Source organism: Equus caballus, chromosome 7, assembly GCF_041296265.1.
Source record: "Equus caballus isolate H_3958 breed thoroughbred chromosome 7, TB-T2T, whole genome shotgun sequence".
NCBI classification, from domain to species: Eukaryota; Metazoa; Chordata; class Mammalia; order Perissodactyla; family Equidae; genus Equus; species Equus caballus.
Genome location: NC_091690.1, coordinates 53,269,210 through 53,290,273, shown reverse-complemented (window position 1 = coordinate 53,290,273; position 21,064 = coordinate 53,269,210). Strand labels below are relative to the sequence as shown.

General features: G+C 39.1%; 1 protein-coding gene across 4 annotated transcripts; it reads right to left on the bottom strand.

Moving 5' to 3' along the window:
* Nucleotides 1-6,108: 6,108 nt before the first annotated feature.
* ZNF699 (zinc finger protein 699) lies at nucleotides 6,109-19,557 on the bottom strand. 4 transcript variants are annotated; one of them, XM_005611964.4, is made up of 6 exons: nucleotides 19,270-19,557; nucleotides 16,185-16,231; nucleotides 15,186-15,312; nucleotides 12,136-12,234; nucleotides 11,549-11,732; nucleotides 6,109-11,199 (listed from the first exon to the last, which is right to left on the bottom strand). In XM_005611964.4, exons 2-6 carry the CDS (start codon nucleotides 16,224-16,226, stop codon nucleotides 9,744-9,746), a joined length of 1,908 nt encoding a protein of 635 aa, XP_005612021.1. In that variant the 5' UTR covers nucleotides 16,227-16,231; nucleotides 19,270-19,557; the 3' UTR covers nucleotides 6,109-9,743. The 4 variants fall into 4 exon arrangements, with proteins under 4 accessions (XP_005612021.1, XP_070130257.1, XP_005612019.1 ...); XM_070274156.1 differs by having other exon boundaries at nucleotides 6,109-11,196; nucleotides 19,270-19,551; XM_005611962.4 differs by lacking the exon at nucleotides 19,270-19,557 and having other exon boundaries at nucleotides 16,185-16,535.
* Nucleotides 19,558-21,064: the final 1,507 nt, after the last annotated feature.

Sequence of the window (21,064 nt, the reverse complement as noted above, 5' to 3'; positions counted from 1 at the left end):
TCCCCCTCCCCCCCCTTCTCCTTCTTCTTATTCTTGCCTCTGGTTGTGCTATGTTGGACCCTGCCTCAATGAGCAGTGCCATGACTGCACCCGGATCCGAACCCGAGAAACCCTGGGCCTCCAAAGTGGAGTGCGAACTTAACCACTCGGCCTCGGGGCTGACCCCAACGGCATGTTATCTTTAAGATGCCTATTAGACATCCAAATGTATGTTTGGAGTTCAGAGGAGAGGTCTGAACCAGAGATTTAAATGTGAGACTCGATAGCCTACATGTGTGTACAAATTAGCTATTACTACAATATGCTGCACAACAAATGACTACAAAAATCCCAGAGGCAAAACATCAAGTTTTTGTTGAGCTCACAAATCTATGGGTTGGCTGATCTGCACTGGGCTCAACTGGGCTATTAGGCTGCTCTTAGATGCTGTGGTAATGCCACAGGTGCTAAAGCTAGCAAGCCCAGCTGTACCAGCGTGTTTTAAGCCTCTAGTCACATTTTGCTAGCTAACTTTCCATTGGCCAAAACAAGTCACATGACAAAGGACATGACTACACAAAGAATGAAGAAATGGGGCCATTAATCTTCTACAATGTGGTAGTGAAAGCCACGTTACTTAGACCATGAGAGGAAACCACTAAAGGAGCAAGAGAAAGGATTAACGGAGGGGTCACATTTGAGCATTCAAAAATTGGAGGCTAACATATAGATCCTTTAATCACTAGACACCTAGTACTCTTGCTGTCCCCTGGGTGATGAAAATTAAGACATTCCATCAAATTATGGCTCAGCGTTTCCTTGGAAACACTCAGATAGCGAACCTCAGTAGAGATGGAAGCTGCCATGGAAAGGTAGATTAGCTGTACACCAGGCTTTCTCAACCTGAGCTCTACCGACATTTTGGGCCAGTTAGTTCTTGGTTATGGGGGCTATCCTGTGCATTGCAGCATTCCTAGTCTCTACCCACTAGATGCCAGCAGCCCCAGCCCCACCAGTTGTGACATCCAAAAATGTCTCCAGACATTGCCAAATGTCACCTGGAGAGTTAAACTGCCCCTGGTTGAAAACCACTGCTGTGCACACTGGCCTAATAAATTAGAGTCCTTTATCTTGTCCAGAGGCAGCCTACATGTATCACAAGCCTCTCACCTCTGCATTCAGTCTCTCAAATTGGATTCCAGGTATGGAATTACAGGAGCTTTGAGAACCTTCACAAAATATAGTCACAATTATGTGTGCCTGCGTTATGCATTATGGACCTTCTGGTCCATATGCCTCATCAGAGTCTCAAAGTATTAGCGACTCAGAACCACTGCTATCAAGTTTTACTCAATCTAATACATCCAAAGTTTTGAGGAACAGATAATTTATCTGAAGGTTTGGGCAGTGTCACAGGTGGCCTTTGGTTCTTAAAGTTTTGTATGCATAATTTCCACAAAATATTCCAATGTCACAACTCTTGGAGCACACCAGGGACATCCCGCCTCGAGCCGTTTGCCCCTGCTGCTTGCTCTACCTGTACCTGTATTCCACAATATCTACCTGGTTCCCTTTCTCACATCCATCAGGATTTAGTTCAAATCTCCATTTCTCAATTTCTGAATCACTCAATTTAAAATTGTAGCCTCTCAAGTCTTCTCTACTCCCCTCCCTAGTATACTTTTCCTTAAAGCTTTTGTTTTACCTATTGACTACTGCTTTCACTAGAATGTAAATTCCACGTGGGCAGTGATTTTTCTTTGATTTGTTCCCTCCTGTATCCTCAGCACTTAGTAGAGCACCTGGATGTAGAAGGCACTTCATTGGTGTTTTCCTTTCTGCTTGACACTCATATTTCTATCTAAGAATTGGTGTCTTTCTTCAATGACAGAAAATTCTTGGACATTACTCTTGAAATAATGTTTCTATGCCATCTCATCCTTATTTCTTCTGGGAAGCCATTAGACACGCTCTATTGCACCTCTTGATCTATCCTACAGGTCTCATAACTGCTCTATCATGCTTTATATCTTTGTATATCTGTCTTCAAATTAATAATTTCCTCTTCAATCTCATAACTCTGGAGTTTAAAAAGAAAAAAAAACTTTCATTTTTTTATTTCAATAACCATTTTTAATTTTCAAAGTTCCTAATGTATTCTGTTTATATCCTCCTATTCTTGCCTCTAGATTTTTTTGTTGTTTTTAAAATGAGTTGGAATCACAAATATGCTGCCTGTCCATAATGGAATCTAAGTAGAAATCAATAACAGAAAAACAGGACAATGTCCAAACATTCTAAATAATTCATGAGTCAACAAGGAAGTCTGAAAGGAAATTTTTAAAATACATCGAATTAAGTGAAAATAAAATTGTAACATATCAAAATATGTGGGATGCAACCTAGCACTAAATGTTCTCATTAGAAAAGGAGATCTCAAATCAATATTCCAAGTTCCTGTCTTAAAAAAACTAGAAAAGGAAAAGCAAAAATCCCAAAGCTAGCAGAAAGAAGGAAATAACAAATATAAGAACAGAAATCTATAAAATTGAAAATAGGAAAATAGAGAAACTCAATGGAAGAGAAACCTGGCTCTTTGAAAAACTCAACAATAAATCAATTAATAAAGCCCTACCAAGACTGACAAAGATAAGAAGACAGAAAATACCAATATCAGGAATGAAACAAGTGGTAGATATCAGTACAGATCTTGCAGTCATTAAATGGTTAATAAGAGAATACCAGGAATAACATTACACTCATAAATTTGACTACTTAAAAAAAAGAATGGACCGGGGCCGGCCCCGTGGCCAAGTGGTTAAGTTCGAGCCCTCCACTGTGGCGGCCCAGGGTTTCGCTGGTTCGGATCCTGGGCACAGACATGGCACCGCTCGTCAGGCCACGTTGAGGTGGCGTCCCATATGCCACAACTAGAGAGGCCTGCGGCTAAGATATACAACTATATACCAGGGGGGATGTGGGGAGATAAAGCAGAAAAAAAAAAAAAAGAATGGACCAATTACTCAAAAACCACAAACTACCAAAACTCAACAATGACGAAACAGATAATCTGAATAGTCCTGTAACCATTAAAGACATTGAATTAGTAATTTTAAAACTTCCCCAAAGGAAATCTCCAGCCCTAGATGGTTTCACTGAAAAATTTTACCAAATATATAAAAAAGAATTAGCACCGGTTTTACATAATCTCTTCCAGACAACAGGAGGGAACACTTTCCAACTCACTTTGCAAAGGCAGTATTACCCTAATTTCAAAACCAGCCAAAGACAGTACAAAAAAGAAAATTACAGACCAGTATCTCTCATGAACTTAGACACAAAAATCCTCAACAAAATATTAGTAAATTGAATCCAGTGATGTATAAAAGGAATTACACAACTGGAGATGTATTCCAGACATGCAAGGCTGGTTCATTATTTGAAAACCAATGTAATCCTCCACATGAACAGGCTATGATCTATCAATTGATGCAGAAAAAGCATCTGACAAAATCCCAAACTTAGTCATGACTTTTATAAATCTCAGCAAACTAGGAAGAGGGGAACTTAATTTGATGAAGAGCATTTCCAAAGAACCTACTGCTCACATCTTAGCAATAAAAAAGAACACAGCTACATGCAACAGTTTGGATGGATCTTAAGGATATTATGCTGAGTGAAAAAAAAAATCTCTCAGAAGGTTACATACTGTATGATTCTACTTATATAACATTCTTGAAATAAAACTACAGAGATGGAGAACAGATAGTGATTTTCAGGGCTAATGATGGAGAGGTTTGAGGGTGAATACAAAGATGCAGCCTAAGAGAGTTCTCTTCTGGTGATGCAACAGTTCTGTATCTTGATTGTGGTAGCGATTCCATTAATCTACATGTGCTAAAACTGCAAAGAAAAACACACACATTTAAAATTGGTGAAATCTGAATAAGCTCTGTAGATTCCCAATGGGGGAAACTGGGTGGATACATGGGACTTTCTTGTACATATTTTTTCACAGCCTAGACTGAATCTATTATTTCATAATAAAGAGTTTAAACACAGCCTTCCCCCGGCAAAATGAAGGACCAGAAAGCTTAAATGACTTTTTTTTGGGGGGGGGGAGGGGGAAGATTAGCCCTGAGCTAACATCTGCTGTCAATCTTCCTCTTTTTGCTGAGGAAGACTGGCCCTGAGCTAACATCCATGCCCATCTTCCTCTACTTTATATGTGGAATGCCTACCACAGCACGGCTTGCCAAGCGGTGCCATGTCCACACCCAAGATCTGAACCGGTGAACCCCGGGCCACTGAAGCAGAATGTGCGAACTTAACCGCTGTGCCACCAGGCTGGCCCCTAAATGACTTTTCTAAGATCACAGAGGTAATGAGTTGAAAAGTGAAGACTAGAAATCGGGTCTCGATTCCCAATCCAGTTTTCTTTCCATTCTACCAAGGAAACCACATGACCTGAAGATAACAGGCACGTAAAAGGGGTTTTTCTGCACATATCTCAAAGGCATTGCTACTTATAATTAAGAGTAGAAAGTTCTGGGGCCGGCCCCATGACCAAGTGGTCAAGTTCGCATGCTCCGCTGCAGGCAGCCCGGTGTTTCGTTGGTTCGAATCCTGGGCATGGACATGGCACTGCTCATCAAGCCACGATGAGGTGGCATCCCACATGCCACAACTAGAAGGACCCACAACTAAAATATACAACTATGTACCGGGGGCTTTGGGAAGAAAAAGGAAAAAAAGTAAAAAAAAAAAAAAAAAGTAGAAAGTTCTGATTGGATGGGTTCATAAGCAGACTGGACATAGTAGAAGACAGGCACTGATACAAGTGTCTATCTCAAATAGCCAGAAAAAGAAGAGGACATTAAACCTAAATATAATAAAAGGGGATAAGACTAGAAATTAAAGAATGAGAAAGCAGAATAAAATAAATTGAAAGCTGGTTCTTCAAAAAAATTAATGTATCTAAATTCCTACCATGATGAAGAAAAAGAGAACACATAAATTACCAATATCAGGAACGAAAAAGTGGATATAATTACAGCTTTCAGACATTAATAAGAAATTAGAGGATATTATGAACAACTTTATGCCAACAAATTCCAAATTATGGAATGGACAGATACAATTTAGCAAAACTAACACAAGAACAACTAGAAAATTTGAAGACTTTTTTAAATCTATTTATATGTTTGGTATAATTCACCAGTGAAACTATGTTGCAAAAGCATTGTGTGAAGAAAACCCAAAGACAGATGCACTGGTGAATTATTCCAAACATATAAGGAATAGATAGTTCAAACTTTATATAGTCTTTCAGAACAATTTCCAACTCCTTTTATGAGGCAGCATAAACCTGACAGAAGACTTAGACGAGCATATTAAAATAAAAGAAATTACAAGACAAACCTCTCATTAACACAGACACAGAAATAACTTTATTATTTTTATTTTTTTAGTAAGATTCCTCCTAAGCTAATATCTGTTGCCAATCCTCTTTTTTTTCCTTAAGGAAGATTAGGCCTGAGCTAACATCCAGGCCAATCTTTCTCTACTTTTTGTATGTGGGATGCCTCCATAACAACACTGACAAGCAGAGTAGGTCTGCACCTGGGAGCTGAAGCCACAAACCCAGGCCACTGAAGCAGAGCACATGGAACTTGAACCACTAGGCCATGGGGCCAGGCCCAGAAATAATCTTTCTAAAGTAGCATATTGAATCTACCAAATTAAAAAGCTAATAAGCTAATACATACTATGTCAGGTGTGGTTTATTCCAGGAATAGATATTGTTTCACCATTTAAAAATCAAGGAATATAGTAACTCACCATATTAACAGACTAAAGGATTTTTTTAAGAACCTGATACACGCAGAAAAGGCACTGCATAAAATTCAGTATCCATTCAGGATTTTAAAAAATCTTGGCAATCTGGGACTAAAATGGAATTCCTTTCATTTGATAAAGCTTATCTATAACAAACTTACAGCTATTATTATACTTAACGGTGAAATATGGAACACTTTCCCGTAAGACAGGAACAAGGCAAAAATGTTCATTTTCATCATTTCTATTCATCAATGTAAAGCAATGAGGCAAGAAAAATAAAAGATTAAGTTTAGAAATCAAGTAAGACTTTCTTTTATTGGTATTGACAGGATTGTATACACAGAAAATCCAAAATTATCTGTAAACTATTTGAATAAATAATTGGATTTAAAAACATCACTGGATAAAAGATCAATGCATAAAATCAATTGCAATTCTATGTGCTAGCCCAAAAAATTGAAAAAGTAAATATTTATAAAGCAAAATATACCACATATCTAGAAATAAACTAAACAAAGGTATTCAAGACCTCTACAATTAAAACTACAAAACACTGTTAAGAGAAATTAAAGATGACCTAGGTAAATGGACATATTACATTATGTTCATCAATTGAAAGACTCAATATTGTAAAGATGTTAAATTTTATTCAGATTACTTTATGAAGTTAATTAAATTCCAAGCATAGTCCCAGAAGATTTATCTGTGAAAACTGATACGGAGATTTTAAAATTAATATAGAAACAAATGGGGAATGGAAAAGGCAAGACAATTTTGAAGAAGGAAACAGAAGGCTCTTGTTACCAGATTTCCAAAAACACTAGACAGCAACATAAACACTGAGAAGCCATCTTTAGCGATCCAAAGACATGTTAACAGATGACATCTAACCTTTCTGAAAGGACCTATAAAACTACTTAGTCCTGGCTGAGTTCCCAGACTTCACAGTTCCCTCCCAATGCTAAGCCCAGCATAAGCACAATGTGCTAGTTCACAGTACTACTACTTCTATTTCTAGATCTCCTCTGCACACTGCTGCCTCCTCCCCACCTCTCCATATACATGACAACTGTCAGAACTCTTATGATTCAGTTGGTGCAGACTCTACTGTGGTTTCCAGATGAGCATGGGAGCCAGTCCTAAACAAGTCAGCGGATTACATTCTTCTGGCCAGAGTGATTGGATAATGGTTGGCAAGTGAGCCAATCAAATTCAATTCTAACAATCATATTGGAATTGTTCAAAAAGGCAGTCACTCTCTTCTCCCTGAGACCTCAACCTGGAAAGAAAGCAGCCTGGATCTTCTGGGGCCACTATAAAGAGAGTTAGCCTGCCACCAAGAATAACTAATACAAGAACATGCACAACCAAGACATGGAGACAGAACTCATCCAGAAAACATCTTTTTAGCCAGAGGATCTAAACATGCTTGAAACTAGTCATACCTAAGAAGTTTTCAGAAATCAAACCAACAAATTCCCTTTATAGCTTACAAAAATGAAAAGATAAGCCAGAGATTGAGAAAAGTTATCTGCAGTATATGTATATATAATATACGTATTATAATTTATGTATATATAATATATAACACAGAGTTTATACATACATATGTGTATGTAATTAGATATAGAGAAACACATACATACAATAAAAGACAAGTAACCAGAAGGAAATCCTTCAAATGAAAAAGGAACCAAAAATGGGTAAAATGCTTAACAGGTGCCCTCATTAAAGATATCCAAACAGCCAATAAGCACATAAAGAAGTATTCACCATTACATACCAGGCAAATGCAAATCAAACCCAAAAACATTACCCCATCCTCTGCCAAATTAAAAAGTGGTGGCCAGGTGTGTGGAACAATTAGGACTTTCACGTATTGCTTTTAGGATTATAGGTGGAACCAAACTTTCTGAAAAATCAGAATACCTACCAAAATAAATATAAGGTCTACCCTATGATTCAGTAATCTCATTCCTACATACAAAGCATACACCAAGAGTAATAAGTGTCTAAGTCTGTCAAAAGACACTAAAAGGCAAACTAAACTTAATGTTGAGAAAAGCCAAACACTTAACTGTACATATTGTATTTTAATATTTATATGAATATAGTGAACAACCAAACCTAATAAATTATTATAATAAATTATAATAAAAGCCAAAATTGTGGTTGCCTCTATGGAACAATTATTGAGAAGGCAGATGAATGAAGTTTGCGGAGTTGTGGAAATGTTCTATGCTTATCAGGGTGTACGCATATGTGAAATTTCATCAAGCTGCACATTTACGATTAGCACACTGCATGCATATTAGTGTATGCATGCCTTAATAAAACAGTAAAAGGTGTTTAAAGGGAAGCGGTAAACTATATTTTTAGAAGTAAAGGGAAAACATAATGGAAGGAAAAAGTGTAGCTAGATGCACCTGAAGCAGGGCAAACCAAATAGCTTTCATCTTCTTGAATTAAAAAAGTAATAAAATCTTCCCTCTTTGAAGGTATCAAATATAAATCTTCCTGCACTGAAATGAGATGACACCCTGTCTGATGCTTACCTCAATTATACTTAATTTTCCTCATTCTCCACAGCTCTTCTCCCTGCCTTTTTGAGTTCAAAGTGGGCTTGTATAGATGCGTATTTCCCTATGAGCAAAGTGACATGATGGGATTGGACTACATAGATGACACCAGTACTTGCTCCAAACTGAGGCCAACTCTTGAGTCAGTTGATGTGCCAAAAGGACTGTAATATCAGCAAAATGACAATGCTAGAACTTGCCAGATAATCCAAGAAGTTGTGTATGCCCATGATGGACTAATTTAGAGATGTCAATGGAGCCGTTGCCTCTGAGGTAACTAAAGCCAAGCACTTATGTCCTGTTGTATTGATCAGTGGGGTCCAATAATGAGGAAAATGAGCTGGAAACTGGAGCCCACCAGGCCCCCTATGCATCTGTCTCCCTGTCTCATGGCCCCACTCAACAACTTCTTCCCTCTGCCTTCCAATTGTCTAATCTGGAACTGGATAAGGAAGTGATTCTGGGAAATGTAGTCCCAGCCATGCCCAAATTAACACAAGTTAAGCCAGCCCAACCAACTTCACTTCTAGCATTCTTGTCACAAGGTCTTTTTTTAAAACTCAAAGATTGGGTCCAATTCCCAGCCACAAGCAAGGACAAATAACAAAATACAAAAACAGCTTATCAGATGAGACTCTTCTTTCAAGACCTTTGCACTATTAACCTCTGCTGAAATTACTTATTAGACAGGAAAAGCTTTCAATAGTAAAAGCTGATAACCTCAAAAACTTTAAGTTCTCTTACTAATAAGAAGGGGAAAAAATACTGGGTAGGCAATTTTCAGTAACTGCCATACTAGATGAAAAAGTAATTACAAATACCAAAGTGTCACATCATAATCACCGGACACAATAAGAATCAATTAGAAGCTAAATTTAAAAAGGACCACTCTTGCCTACATATGAAAAAATATATTTCAAATGCCCCATGGGTCCAAAAGACTTTGTAATGGAAATAACATTTACATCTGAACCAAAATAAAGGCACTCTATAATAAAACATATGTGGCTGGAGCTGAAAAGGTATTAGAGGGAAATTTATCACCTTAAATATTCATATCAGAAAATAAAAACTGAAAATCAATGAGCCAGCAGTCCACTTTAAGGATGAGGCACTGGTCTTTGCTTCTAGTATGAATTTTCTTACACACAGTAAGAGATGTTCACGAAGGCATCACCACATGGTTTACATACACAGGGTTCCTCTCAGTTGTAAGTTCTCCAAAGTCTTCAAGAAGATGAACGACAATTTCCTACTCTCTTACATTCATAGGGTGTCTCCACAGTGTGAGATCTCACATGTTACCTAAGGTTTGAAAAAGTTTTGCAGACATTCCCATATTCCTTACATGTTTTCTCTAGAGTGAGTTTTCAGATGTCTTCGAAAGTAGGCAGGACAAACAAAGGCTTTCCCACATTCCTTACATTCATACGGTTTCTCTCCAGTGTGGCTTCTGACATGTCTTCGAAAGGATGAGGGACAACTGAAGGCTTTCCCACATTCCAGACATTCAAAGGGTTTCTCTCCGGTGTGCATTCTTGCATGTACAGTAAGGTATGAAGAATGGCGAAAGGCTTTCCCACATTCCTTACATTCATAGGGTTTCTCCCCAGTGTGTGTTCTCATATGGATCCTAAGGGCTGAAGGATAAATAAAGGCTTTCCCACATTTCTTACATTCATAAGGTTTCTCTCCAGTGTGAGTTCTTATATGTACTGTAAGGTGGGAGGAACTAATAAACGCTTTCCCACATTCCTTACATTCATAAGGCTTCTCTCCACTGTGAGTTCTCAAGTGTTCAGTGAGGGATGAGGAACGACTAAAGGCCTTCCCACATTCCTTACATTCATATTGTATCTTTCCAGTGTGATCTTTCACATGTGCTCTAAAGGATGAAGGACAACTAAATGCTTTTCCACATTCCTTACACTCATAGGGTTTCTCTCTACTTTGATTTTTCACATGCGTATTAAGGGAAGTAGGGAGATAAAAGGCTTTTCCACACTCCAGACATTCGTAGGGTTTCTCTCCAGTGTGTTTTCTCATATGGATACTTAATGAGGAGGGACAGTTGTAGGCTTTCCCACATTCCTTACATTTGTAGGGTTTCTCTCCTGTATGTGTTCGGACATGTACAGTGAGTTTTGAGGACTCGCTGAAGGCCTTCCCACACTCTTTACATTCATAAGGCTTCTCTCCAGTATGAATTCTTATATGTATTATAAGATGAGAGGAAGAACTAAAGGCCTTCCCACACTCCTTACATTCATATGGCTTATCTCCACTATGAATTCTTTTGTGTTTGGAGAGTGAGGAGGAACAACTAAAGGCCTTCCCACATTCCTTACATTCATAAGGCTTATCTCCACTATGAATTCTTTTGTGTTCTGTGAGGGACGAAGAACAGCTAAAGGTTTTCCCACATTCTTTACATTCATAATTTGTCTTTCCGGTGTGAATCTTCATATGTGCCCGATAGAATGAAGAACAACTGAAGGCTTTGGTACATTCTTTACATTCATAGGGTTTCTCTTCAGTGGGAGTTTTCACATGTTTCTTAAAACAAGCGAGAAAATGGAAAGCTTTCCCACATTCCTTACATTGATAGGGTTTGCTTCCAGTGTGAGACCTGATGTGATTCTTAAGGGATGAATGATCTGTGAAGGCCTTTTTACACTCATGGCATTCATAGGATTTTACTTCAGTTCTCTTGAGTATATTAAGATTTGGAATTTGGCTGAAGGTTTGTCCACACTGATTTTCTTCATTGCATTCATAGATGTTCTCGACCACATGACTTCTTTTAAAAATAAAAGGCACATTATTAGTAATATACTTTTACCAGTTTTAGTAACTATATATGTTTTCTGCCCTGTCAAGTTGTAAACTGAAAGTTCTCATAGAGGGCTCTACAAAAGCCAATATTATCACTGAGTTTTTGACTTAGATGATTTTTCTGATAATTGCTTACAACTGAATTAAGTGTCAAACATTGAAGATATTAGTCTCATTTGTGGGAAAAAATACCTTGTGAAAATTCTTTATGAAATCACAATTTCTGACCAAGTTTTAAATACGTTTTTTAAATTTCATGACATTTTATGATTCTCTCCTGAGACACTACTTTCTCTTGTATGAGTGGCACTCACCTCAAATGTCTCTCATGATTTTTGTTCAGATAATCAATAGCATGGTATTCCCAGTTTTTGTGCAAAATGGATGACCAGGAATCATTCCTTTTGAATCTTACTGTTTTCTGTTCCTTGGATGTTTTTTCTCCATAAATATTTTGTGGAGTGACTGATTCATTAGTTTTAAGTTGGGTCTCAAAACCTAAAACAAAAAAGGAAATACACTTATAAACAAAGGATTTTTGGCAGTTTGGCTATTTAAGGACTTTGGTAATGAGCACAAGGGTCAAAATGGTAAGCAACTGATGAAGAAATAATTTCATGGTGATTGAGACTGATGGTAATATAAATAGGGTATTACCAGGAGAGCAAAACAGAAGGGAACTGGATAAAATGCACATGACTAAACACTAACTTACAAAGACGACATATGGAAGGTCTTTCTCAAGAAAAAGTGAAAGGAGTGATAAAAAGTCAAAATAGCAATCTAAAGTATCTGTGGAAGACTGGCCTCCTCAGACAAAACAAAGCTTTGTTCTGCTTTTATATGATTTTTCCAAATGTAATATTCCCCAACCAGGAGAGTTTCTCCCAAGGATTCTTGCCTTCCTGATGCTCCCCCTGGATAGGTCCTCTCTTCACTCTCTCCAGGTCCTCCTCTTGTTTCCAATGGGAGATCAAACAGGGTGTGTGCAGTGGATATCCTGTCAATGCAGAAAGGCATATCACGAGGGGAAAAAGCAAGAAACCACAAACATTTCCATGAGAGAGGGCCAAAACTTTGGTCTTCTGATCCTCTAAAGATGGGCAAATGTGAATCTAACTGCAACAAAATGTTGATTTATTTTTTTTTTAAGTGGAGGTAGATGTATAGGGAAGACACAGCCTCTCACGTCTAGAACTGATCTGACATTCCCATCTAAACCTCAATATATTAGAAGCAAGTCTGATACTTACAGTCAGGAAATTTTGTTCTTCTGTTGAACAAAAATAACCTCACAGAAAACCAATCTTAGACAAAGTTACTCTGAAACCATGATAAAATGAAACAAAACAAGGTAACTTTACAATTTAGTCTAAGGACAGAAAAAAAAAAATTACTGTGCCACCCACAAAAGACTGAATAATAGAATTTCCCCCACTTTCTGTCAACATCTAATCTAAAATGACCACCTGTGGATTGGGTTGAACAGTGTCCCTCAAAAATTCAGGTCCAAATAGATCAATGCAACAAAATAGGGGGTCCAGAATCAGACCCACATAAATACAGTCAACTGATCTTCGACAAAGGAGCAAAGGAAATACGTGGAAAAAAGACCATCCTTTCAACAAAGACTGGAACTAGACATCAACATGCAAAAAAATAAATCTAGACACAGACCTTACACTCTTCAGAAAAATTAACTCAAAATGGATCACAGACCTAAAAGTAAAACACAAAACGATGAAACTCCTAAAAGATAACACAGGAAAAAATCTAGATGACCTGGTGTTTGGTGATGACTTGTTAGATACAACACCAAAGGCACAATCCATGAAGAAAAGAATTGACAAGCTGGACTTCACTAAAATTAAAAGTTTTGGCTCTGCCAAAGATACTATCAAGAGAATGAAAAGAGGAGACACAGACTGGGAGAAAACATCTGCAAAAGACACATCTGATAAAGAATTGCTATCCAAAACATATAAAAAAACTCCTCAAACTCAATAATAAGAAAACAAACAACCTGTTTAAAAAATGGGCCAAAGACTCTGACAGATTCCTGATCAAAGAAGATATACAAATGGCAAATGAGCATATGAAAAGATGCTCCACATCACATATCATCAGGAAAATATAAATTAAAATGACAAGATACCACTACACACCTATGAGAACAGTGAAAATCCAGAATACAGACATCACCAAATGCCGGCAAGGACATGGAACAACAGGAACTCTCATTCATTGATGGGAGGAATGCAAAATGACACAGCCATTTTGGAAGACAGTTTGGCAGTTTCCTACAAAACTAATCTTACCATACAATCAGGCAATCACACTCCTTGGAATTTACCCAAAGGAGTTGAAAACATGTCCACACAAAAACCTGTACATCCTCGTTTATAGCAGCTTTCTTCATAATTGCCAAAATTTTGATGGAATCAAGATGCCCCTCAGTGAGTGAATGGATAAAGTGTGGTACATCCAGACAATGAAATATTATTCAGCACTAAAAAGAAATGAGCTATCAAGCCACGAAAAGACATGGAAGAAACTTACATGCATATTACCAAGCGAAAGAAGCCAATCTGAAAAGTCTATACACTATATAATTCCAACTACATGGCATTCTGGAAAAGGCAAAACTATGGAGACAGTAAAAAGATAAACGGTTGTCACCAGTTAGGAAGGAAGAAGGGACGAACTGGCAGGTCACAGAGGATTTCTAGGGCGGTGAAACTACTCTATATGATACCATAATGGTGGATACACATCATTACATATTTGACCAAACCAGAGAATGTACAACGCCAAGACAGAACCCTAATGTAAACTATGGACTCTGGGTGATGATGATGTTGTCAATTCAGGTTCACCAATTACGATAAATATACCACTCTGGTGGGGGATGTTGATAGGGTGGGAGGCTATGTATATATGCACACAGTGGATATAATCGGAAATCTCTGTACCTTCAACTCAATGTTGTTGTGAACCTAAAACTGCTCTAAAAAAATTAAGTGTACTAAAAAAAATTTAACATCCACCTAGAACCTCAAAATGTTGCTTTATTTGGAAATAAGATCTTTAAAGATACAATCAAGTTAAGATGAAGTTATACTGGATTATGGTGGGCCTTAAATCCAATCACTGGTGTCCTTATAAGGAGAGAGAAAGACTCAGAGACAGAAGAAAGGTGGCCATATGAAAATGGAGGCAGAGTTCAGAGTGGTACAGCTGCAAGCTAAAGAACACCAAGGTTTGCTGGCAACACCAGAAGCTAGGAAGAGACAAGAACGGATTTTTTTTTTCCATTGGGCCTTCAGAAGGAGTAATGGCCCTAATGACACCTTGACTTGAGACTTCAAGCCTCCAGAAACATGAAAGAATAAGTTTCTGTTGTTTTTAGCCACCCAGTTCATGGTACTTTGTTATGGAAAGCCTAGGAAACTAAGACAGTCTGCTTCCACAGACCCACCCCCAAATTACCCAACCAAAGTACAAATCCTATAATATAGACTTTCTTACACCCTCTTACTGAGACACTCCACAGCTCCCCATGGCATGAGTGTTCCCCCTCAATGCACTGAGTAATAAACTCCACTTGTTAACTATAGTATGTTCCTGGTGGTCTTTGAATAAAGGGCATTGATGTCAGTAAAATTCTCAAAAGGTCCCAAACTACAAACCTCCCTGTGCCCCAAAGTGACCCACACTTTCAATATTTAACAAGCCTTGAGGCTTTCAACCACAAGAAAAAGGAAACGTGAGTTCAATACACAGATGTTTATTTTCATGGTGAAGCTCCTAGACTATAAACTCTTTGGGGTCAGTGATTACGTCTGTCTTATCTACCAATGTATTCCAATTCCACAGCCTAAATCCTAAAACAAAGTCAATTAATAAAACTGTTTTCTAAACAACTAAATGAAGGAATGTTGTCATTCTTACCTAGTGAGGCCAGGTTCTGCAAGTTTTCCAGCATCACATCTCTGTAGAGGTTCCTCTGAGCAAGATTCAGCAAATCCCACTCCTCCTGAGTGAAGTCCACAGCCACATCCTCAAAGACCACTGAGTCCTAAAACATCGCATATTTTCTTTTCAGAAAGGCTCCAACTCCCCCAATGTGTTCATGATGAGGCTGATAACATTGGGGAACTCAGGATAAATTCATAGGTAGTTCTGAAGATTTTATGGTCTTCCAACATCTTACCAAGGACTTAGTCATCAGATCTCTCTCTCTTTCTATGCACACATCCTTTCCTGACTGATCAAATCCTGTCTCACGGACTTAACACTTCTAAAACACTAAACTGATCTCTCCACAGTTTGATGGTGACTAATTCCAGTCTCCTAATGATCCAGAACAGTCCAGAGCATATAGCAGAAACGAGAACCACTCTAGAAATGAAATAATTTCCATGTTGACACCAGCCATCCTTGTTACAGAAACGATTTCACCTGCTTACTTCTCTCCCCTCATAGCAAGAACAGTGAAACACTGGATCAAATCTGGATAAGGTTTTAATGAATAAAAACACTGAGGGACAGGGAGCTTTTCTTTCTGTTTTTCCCCCGACAAACCTGAGGCCCAGGAGCCCGCAGAAGCATCACTTTCTACCTAGGCCCACAGTTGGCCATGTTTCCTTACACTCTTGGTCGGGTGTCTGCAAACTCCAGCACAGGGGCTAAAGCCAGCCCACCACCCAACTGTGTAAGTGAGGTTTTATTGGAACACAATAAAAGATTTGTTCCTATAATGTCTATGGCTGCTTTCACAGTAAAATGGCAGAGTTGAGTTACAATAGAAACTCTGCTCTCCAAATCCTAACATACTTACCACATGGCCCAATACAGAAACAGGCTGCTGATCCTGCTCTATGGAACTAGGAGATCGATGACCTGGCAGAATGGAAATACTCTTTTGGAGAATTATCAGCTCTTACTTACCATATTTTTCCGTGATTCAGCAGCTGTTCTTTCTTCCTCCATGGTCCCTTCATGAACAAAGGCAGGGTATTGAGAAGTTAGAGCTGGGGCGGAAAGAAGACATGAGAATCCACGTCTCCCCACAATTCCCACACTCATCAGCCTGGATAATGCAGCACATCCATTACGAGTGACCAATCCCCTCAAAAAACACACACAAACATGTACACGCATACTCACAAGACACACGAGCAAAGAAACTGATCTTGTAGGAAGGTGGAACAATCTTTTCTCCTCTAGAGCTGGAAAACAGTGTTCTGGTCCTTGCGGATCATTAAAAAAAGAGGTTAAAAGTCCCAGTTTATAAATTAACTGAAGTCTTAAAGTTTAGCTGACCATTTGCCCAGGATAAGGAAAAGCATAAAAAGTATCAGACAGTGCCTTCAACCGTAAGAATATAAATTCTGTCTCAAATCTAAGAAAGCACTGACTTATATGCCAGACTTCTGGCAGCTCTCCTCCCAATATTTCTTACTTCTGCTCCCCTTAGCAGGCTAACAGGCTTTAATGCTCATCTACTAACCATTGGACCCTCCCCTCCATGGGCTGCAGTCCCTGAAACCCGGTTTTTGAGAAAAGAGCCTCAACTGACTGAATTCCACATGCAGGAGGCATGCTCTAATTCTCATGTTAAACTTTGCCTGTACAGTACAGCAGCAGCAGAAAAAGAATACTTGAAGTTAGCAAATGTATCATCTCTGAGAGTGACAGCGCAGCACTGTAGCACACATTTCAAATAAGAAAAATGCAACAGTTTCTTCCACTGCAATGGATCAAGCAGTGTATTTTAAAGCGAATAAAAACTGTAACATTCTTTGCTATATTAATAACAACGTGTGCCATTTGAGCAACCATGAATGTTAGAACGACTTTGCAGAGTGATGTCCATACCTTTGCAAAGAGATTATTCATTTCCTAGAAACTCTGCAAATCAGATATCATTACAACCAGTTTATAGTTGAGAAATCTTAGAAAGAGTCAATGAACCACACACTCAATGTTATCCAATTAGAAAGCTGCTGAGATGTATGTAACTCAGGATGTCTTACATATACAGATGTGTGAATGCAGGTCTATCTGTCTTCAAAGCGTAAAAGCCCAGTGAGTATATTTCTGAACATAAACTTTAGAATTTAGTTGTTAATGAGGCCCGCATTCCCTAACATTACCACAGTCTGGCCTAAAACTCTGCTGGGCTCTTTAAAGAGTAGACAAATGAAGTGTTCTACTCGAATGTTTTATTTTGCAGCTCCTCTTGATTAAGCCCTATGTCTTGAGCAAGGATGCTTCCCTTAAGGCCCTTACCTCCGGCTCCTTCATTTCATATCTATTTAGGTAATATTTACCCTGATCGTACCACATGCAGTCACAGGGGTACACTGCTAAACAAAACAGAATAATTCTGAAGCATGTGGATGTTACATTGTTTTGAGGGAGGACAGTAAATAAACAAAATATATCAGGTAGTGGTATATGCCATACAGAAATGCAGCACATTTTAGGGACAAGGAGGCACACATAATTTATCTTTAGCGTCTCAGGACTAGTTGTGTGGTAGGGTAGAAGCAGAAAATTAAAAGAACTGTTTCAGATAATAATGGGAACCCACAGCTGGAGTGTATATACGTTTATATATTTATAAATATCATCAACTCCCAGAGAAGAAAAAATAGCATCAACGGGCTAACCACTGACCTAAAGGTTGGAAAAATAATAGCATAAAGGTTTACAAAAATGAAAATAAGACAAAATAATATTTAAAATATTTAAAAAACAGAATCAGAATAATTAACAATGTGTCCTTTGAAAACTAATGAAATTGACAAATACTAAGCAATTTTCTTTAAGAACAACAGAGCGAAGACAAAAAGAGCTATGAATGGGTCATAATTACAGATGTTACACGGAGCATATAACAAAAAAATTAAGACAAGTTATGAAAATGCACAATGGATGAATTTCTAGAGAGAAGTACAACTTTCCAGCAATGATCTAAAATAAATACAAATCTGATTACATCCAGTCATTAGAGAAAAAAGTCAGTAGTTTAAATCATGCCCACAAAAGAAACAGAAGTTACTAACTGTTTTACAGGTAAGTTCACTAAATAAGTAAGGATTCATAATTCTATGGGGGGAGGGAGGACTTTTTCCTGAGTGTTTCCAAGACCAGAAAAGCCCAACTCAAAAAAAATATGAAAGCTCTCATTCATACACATAAGTGCAAAATATTAGTACAGTCGAGAAATGAAAAATGAGGATAGTAATCGCAAACTAATTTCATTTCCTCCTAGGAAGGGGGTTAAAAATGGAATCATAGATTAATATAATTCATCACATTAACAGAAAAAGAGCATATCCTCTTAGATACAAAATAGTGACTTATTCCTATCGATATCCATTGTGATGATAATTTAACCCACTAGGACTAAAAGGGAATTGACTTTAATTAGAAAAATATATATATTATCTACAAACACCTAGAGCAAACATCCTATTTAATGGTGAAACGGTAGAATAATTCTTTCTGGGATCAGGAACAAGGCAAGGATGCAAATTACATGCTGTTCTACATTGAACTGAAGTTCCTGGCAAGTGCAGGTACAAGGAATAAAAAAAGAAAACGCTGAAACTGGCAGATGATCACACTTTGTGTGAAATTCAAAAAAACTACAGATAAGTGATTAAAATTATAGCTGCATTCAGCAAGGAGGAGGGTCACAAAGATAGTAAATAATCAGTCCAGCTTTATGCACCTGAATATAACGTAGCAAACCCTGCCCAACGGCAGGGTAAAAGTCACAGGTTAAATAATCTCTCCCGCACCAGGAGGGGCGAGGAGGGGACGGAGCTGAGGCAAATGTCACCCCGCGCTCGCCGAACACGCCGAAATTCACAGACAGCGCGGCCACAGCCAGGTTGAGCTCTCTCCCCGTGACCCGACTGGCAGGGAGGTTTTTCCCTTCCGGAAAGAGAGCAGAGGATGCTTTTGGAGGCCGACTAACATAAGCAGGAGGTTCCGCAACTCCAGCCCGCAGCGGACTCACCGACTGCTGGATCCAGCCCAGAGTCGCGGACTCGGAGAGTTCGGGACGAGCCGCAGCCGCGGACGGAGCGGGCCGGGGCTCTCTGAGGAAGCGCCGCGGCGGGGCGAGGCTCCGGCGTCGGCCGCCCTTTGACCGCCGAGCCCCAAGGCAGAGCTCTCCGCTTCCCGCGCACCCAACCCGGGCGGGCCCGGCCCAGCCGGGCAGGGAGCGCACGGAGGCGAAAATTCACCTCACACGCGAGCGAGGGAAGGAGGAGATATGGCCGCCGCTTCGCGCACGCGCAGAAGCGGCCCTGCTTCCGGTTTCTGCGCCGCGCACAGCGTAGGGGGCGGGGCCTCAGGAGCGGGGAAATAGGGATTAAGGAAGAAAGGGAGAAGGGGGGAAGCAGGGCGCTGGCTGCTTCCAGCAATGAATGGAGGAGAAATCCTAGTTGCCTCCCGCGGAGGCACACGGTGGGTCCCTAGAGCAAGAGTTGGGTTTGAACGGGGCAGAGACCATGCTAGAGGCGGGGCTTGGTTGACTAGGTGTGAGGGGCGGGGCTGGGGCGGGGCTGGGGCGAGACCGGGGATAGGGGCGTGGCTTAGGGTGGGGACCAGGTCGAGGGGCGGGACTTGATTGCAAATTCCCAGCGAGCTAAATTTGGCGAGGTCTGGGGGTGGGACTAAGGTGACTAAGACAAGGGGTCTCCCATCCAGGTTCTCAGGAGTCAGAGACAGGATGCTCATTAACTGCGTGTATACCTACCCTTCTACACGTTGCCTTACACAGGACACAATACTTCTAACTCGAAGCCTATAGCAGCCTATGAGATCTCCTTTCCATTCATTCAGTCCTTTCATTAGGCCTTTAGTTTTCCCTTTCATTGTTTTATTGATTACTGCTCATGTAGAGGAAGGTTGTTGATAATTGTTTATGTGGGTCATTTACCTGGAAACCTTGCTGACCCCTAATAGTTGTTAGCTCATTATTTTGGACTTTCAGTATAAATAAAATCTTTTGTGCATATTTTTTTCTTGTTCTAATAGTAACATTTCTTTTTTTCTTGTTTGTTCAGAGCTTTTCAAACTATGTTATAAAGTCAGAAGGAAATCAAGCATTCTTGATTGGTCAGTAATGATTATCAAGTTTCCTTGGTAAACTATTTGCTATAAGTTGTGGCCTTTATCAAGTTAATAAAGTCCCTTTTTAAGTCTGGTTATGAAGACACTTTACCAACTTTTAATCATTATCAAATGTTTTATGCATCTATTGATAACATAATTTTGCTCCTTTAACTTAGTTTATGATATCATATCTGTATAAAATATTTAACTTTTTATAACCCGATGAGTCTATACTTTTTAAAAAATGGTTTCTGAGTTTCCTAGCTTCCTTTTAAAAGTCTTCTGAAACCCTAGAATATAAAAATATTTTCCTGATTTTCTTCCAAATTTTAGTATTTGTAAACCTTTTCAATCTTTACGCCTCCAGGAATATCTTTTGATATGTAATGTAAGGTAGAGGTCTTTTGTGTTATTAAGTGACAGACAGGCTCTGTGTATTGGCGCCTAGGTTGTTTATTTCTTCACTACAGGTTTAGACCCACTAGCTCAAAAGCCCACTGGCGCCAAACTCAAATTGTGACACATCCAATTATTTTTAAAATAGCCCAAACAAGCATTTTTTAGCCAATTAAAGCCTGCCTGCTTTGCACACCCCATGAAATCTCACCCAGCATCTGCTGACATTGTTAAAATAGAGCCTTTGGTTATAAGATCCCAAGGTGCTAAGCCCGTTCAGAGCTCTCTGACCCAGG

What these genes read in the sequence shown, in the direction of transcription:
- ZNF699 (XM_005611962.4), bottom strand. Translation starts at nt 16,397, where the DNA reads ATGCGTGTACATGTTTGTGTGTGTTTTTTGAGGGGATTGGTCACTCGT. An exon ending in CTGAATCACGGAAAAATATG is followed by an intron (nt 15,313 to 16,184) that starts GTAAGTAAGAGC and finishes GCGATGTTTTAG; the next exon opens with GACTCAGTGGTCTTTGAGGA. An exon ending in AATCATGAGAGACATTTGAG is followed by an intron (nt 11,200 to 11,548) that starts GTGAGTGCCACT and finishes TATTTTTAAAAG; the next exon opens with AAGTCATGTGGTCGAGAACA.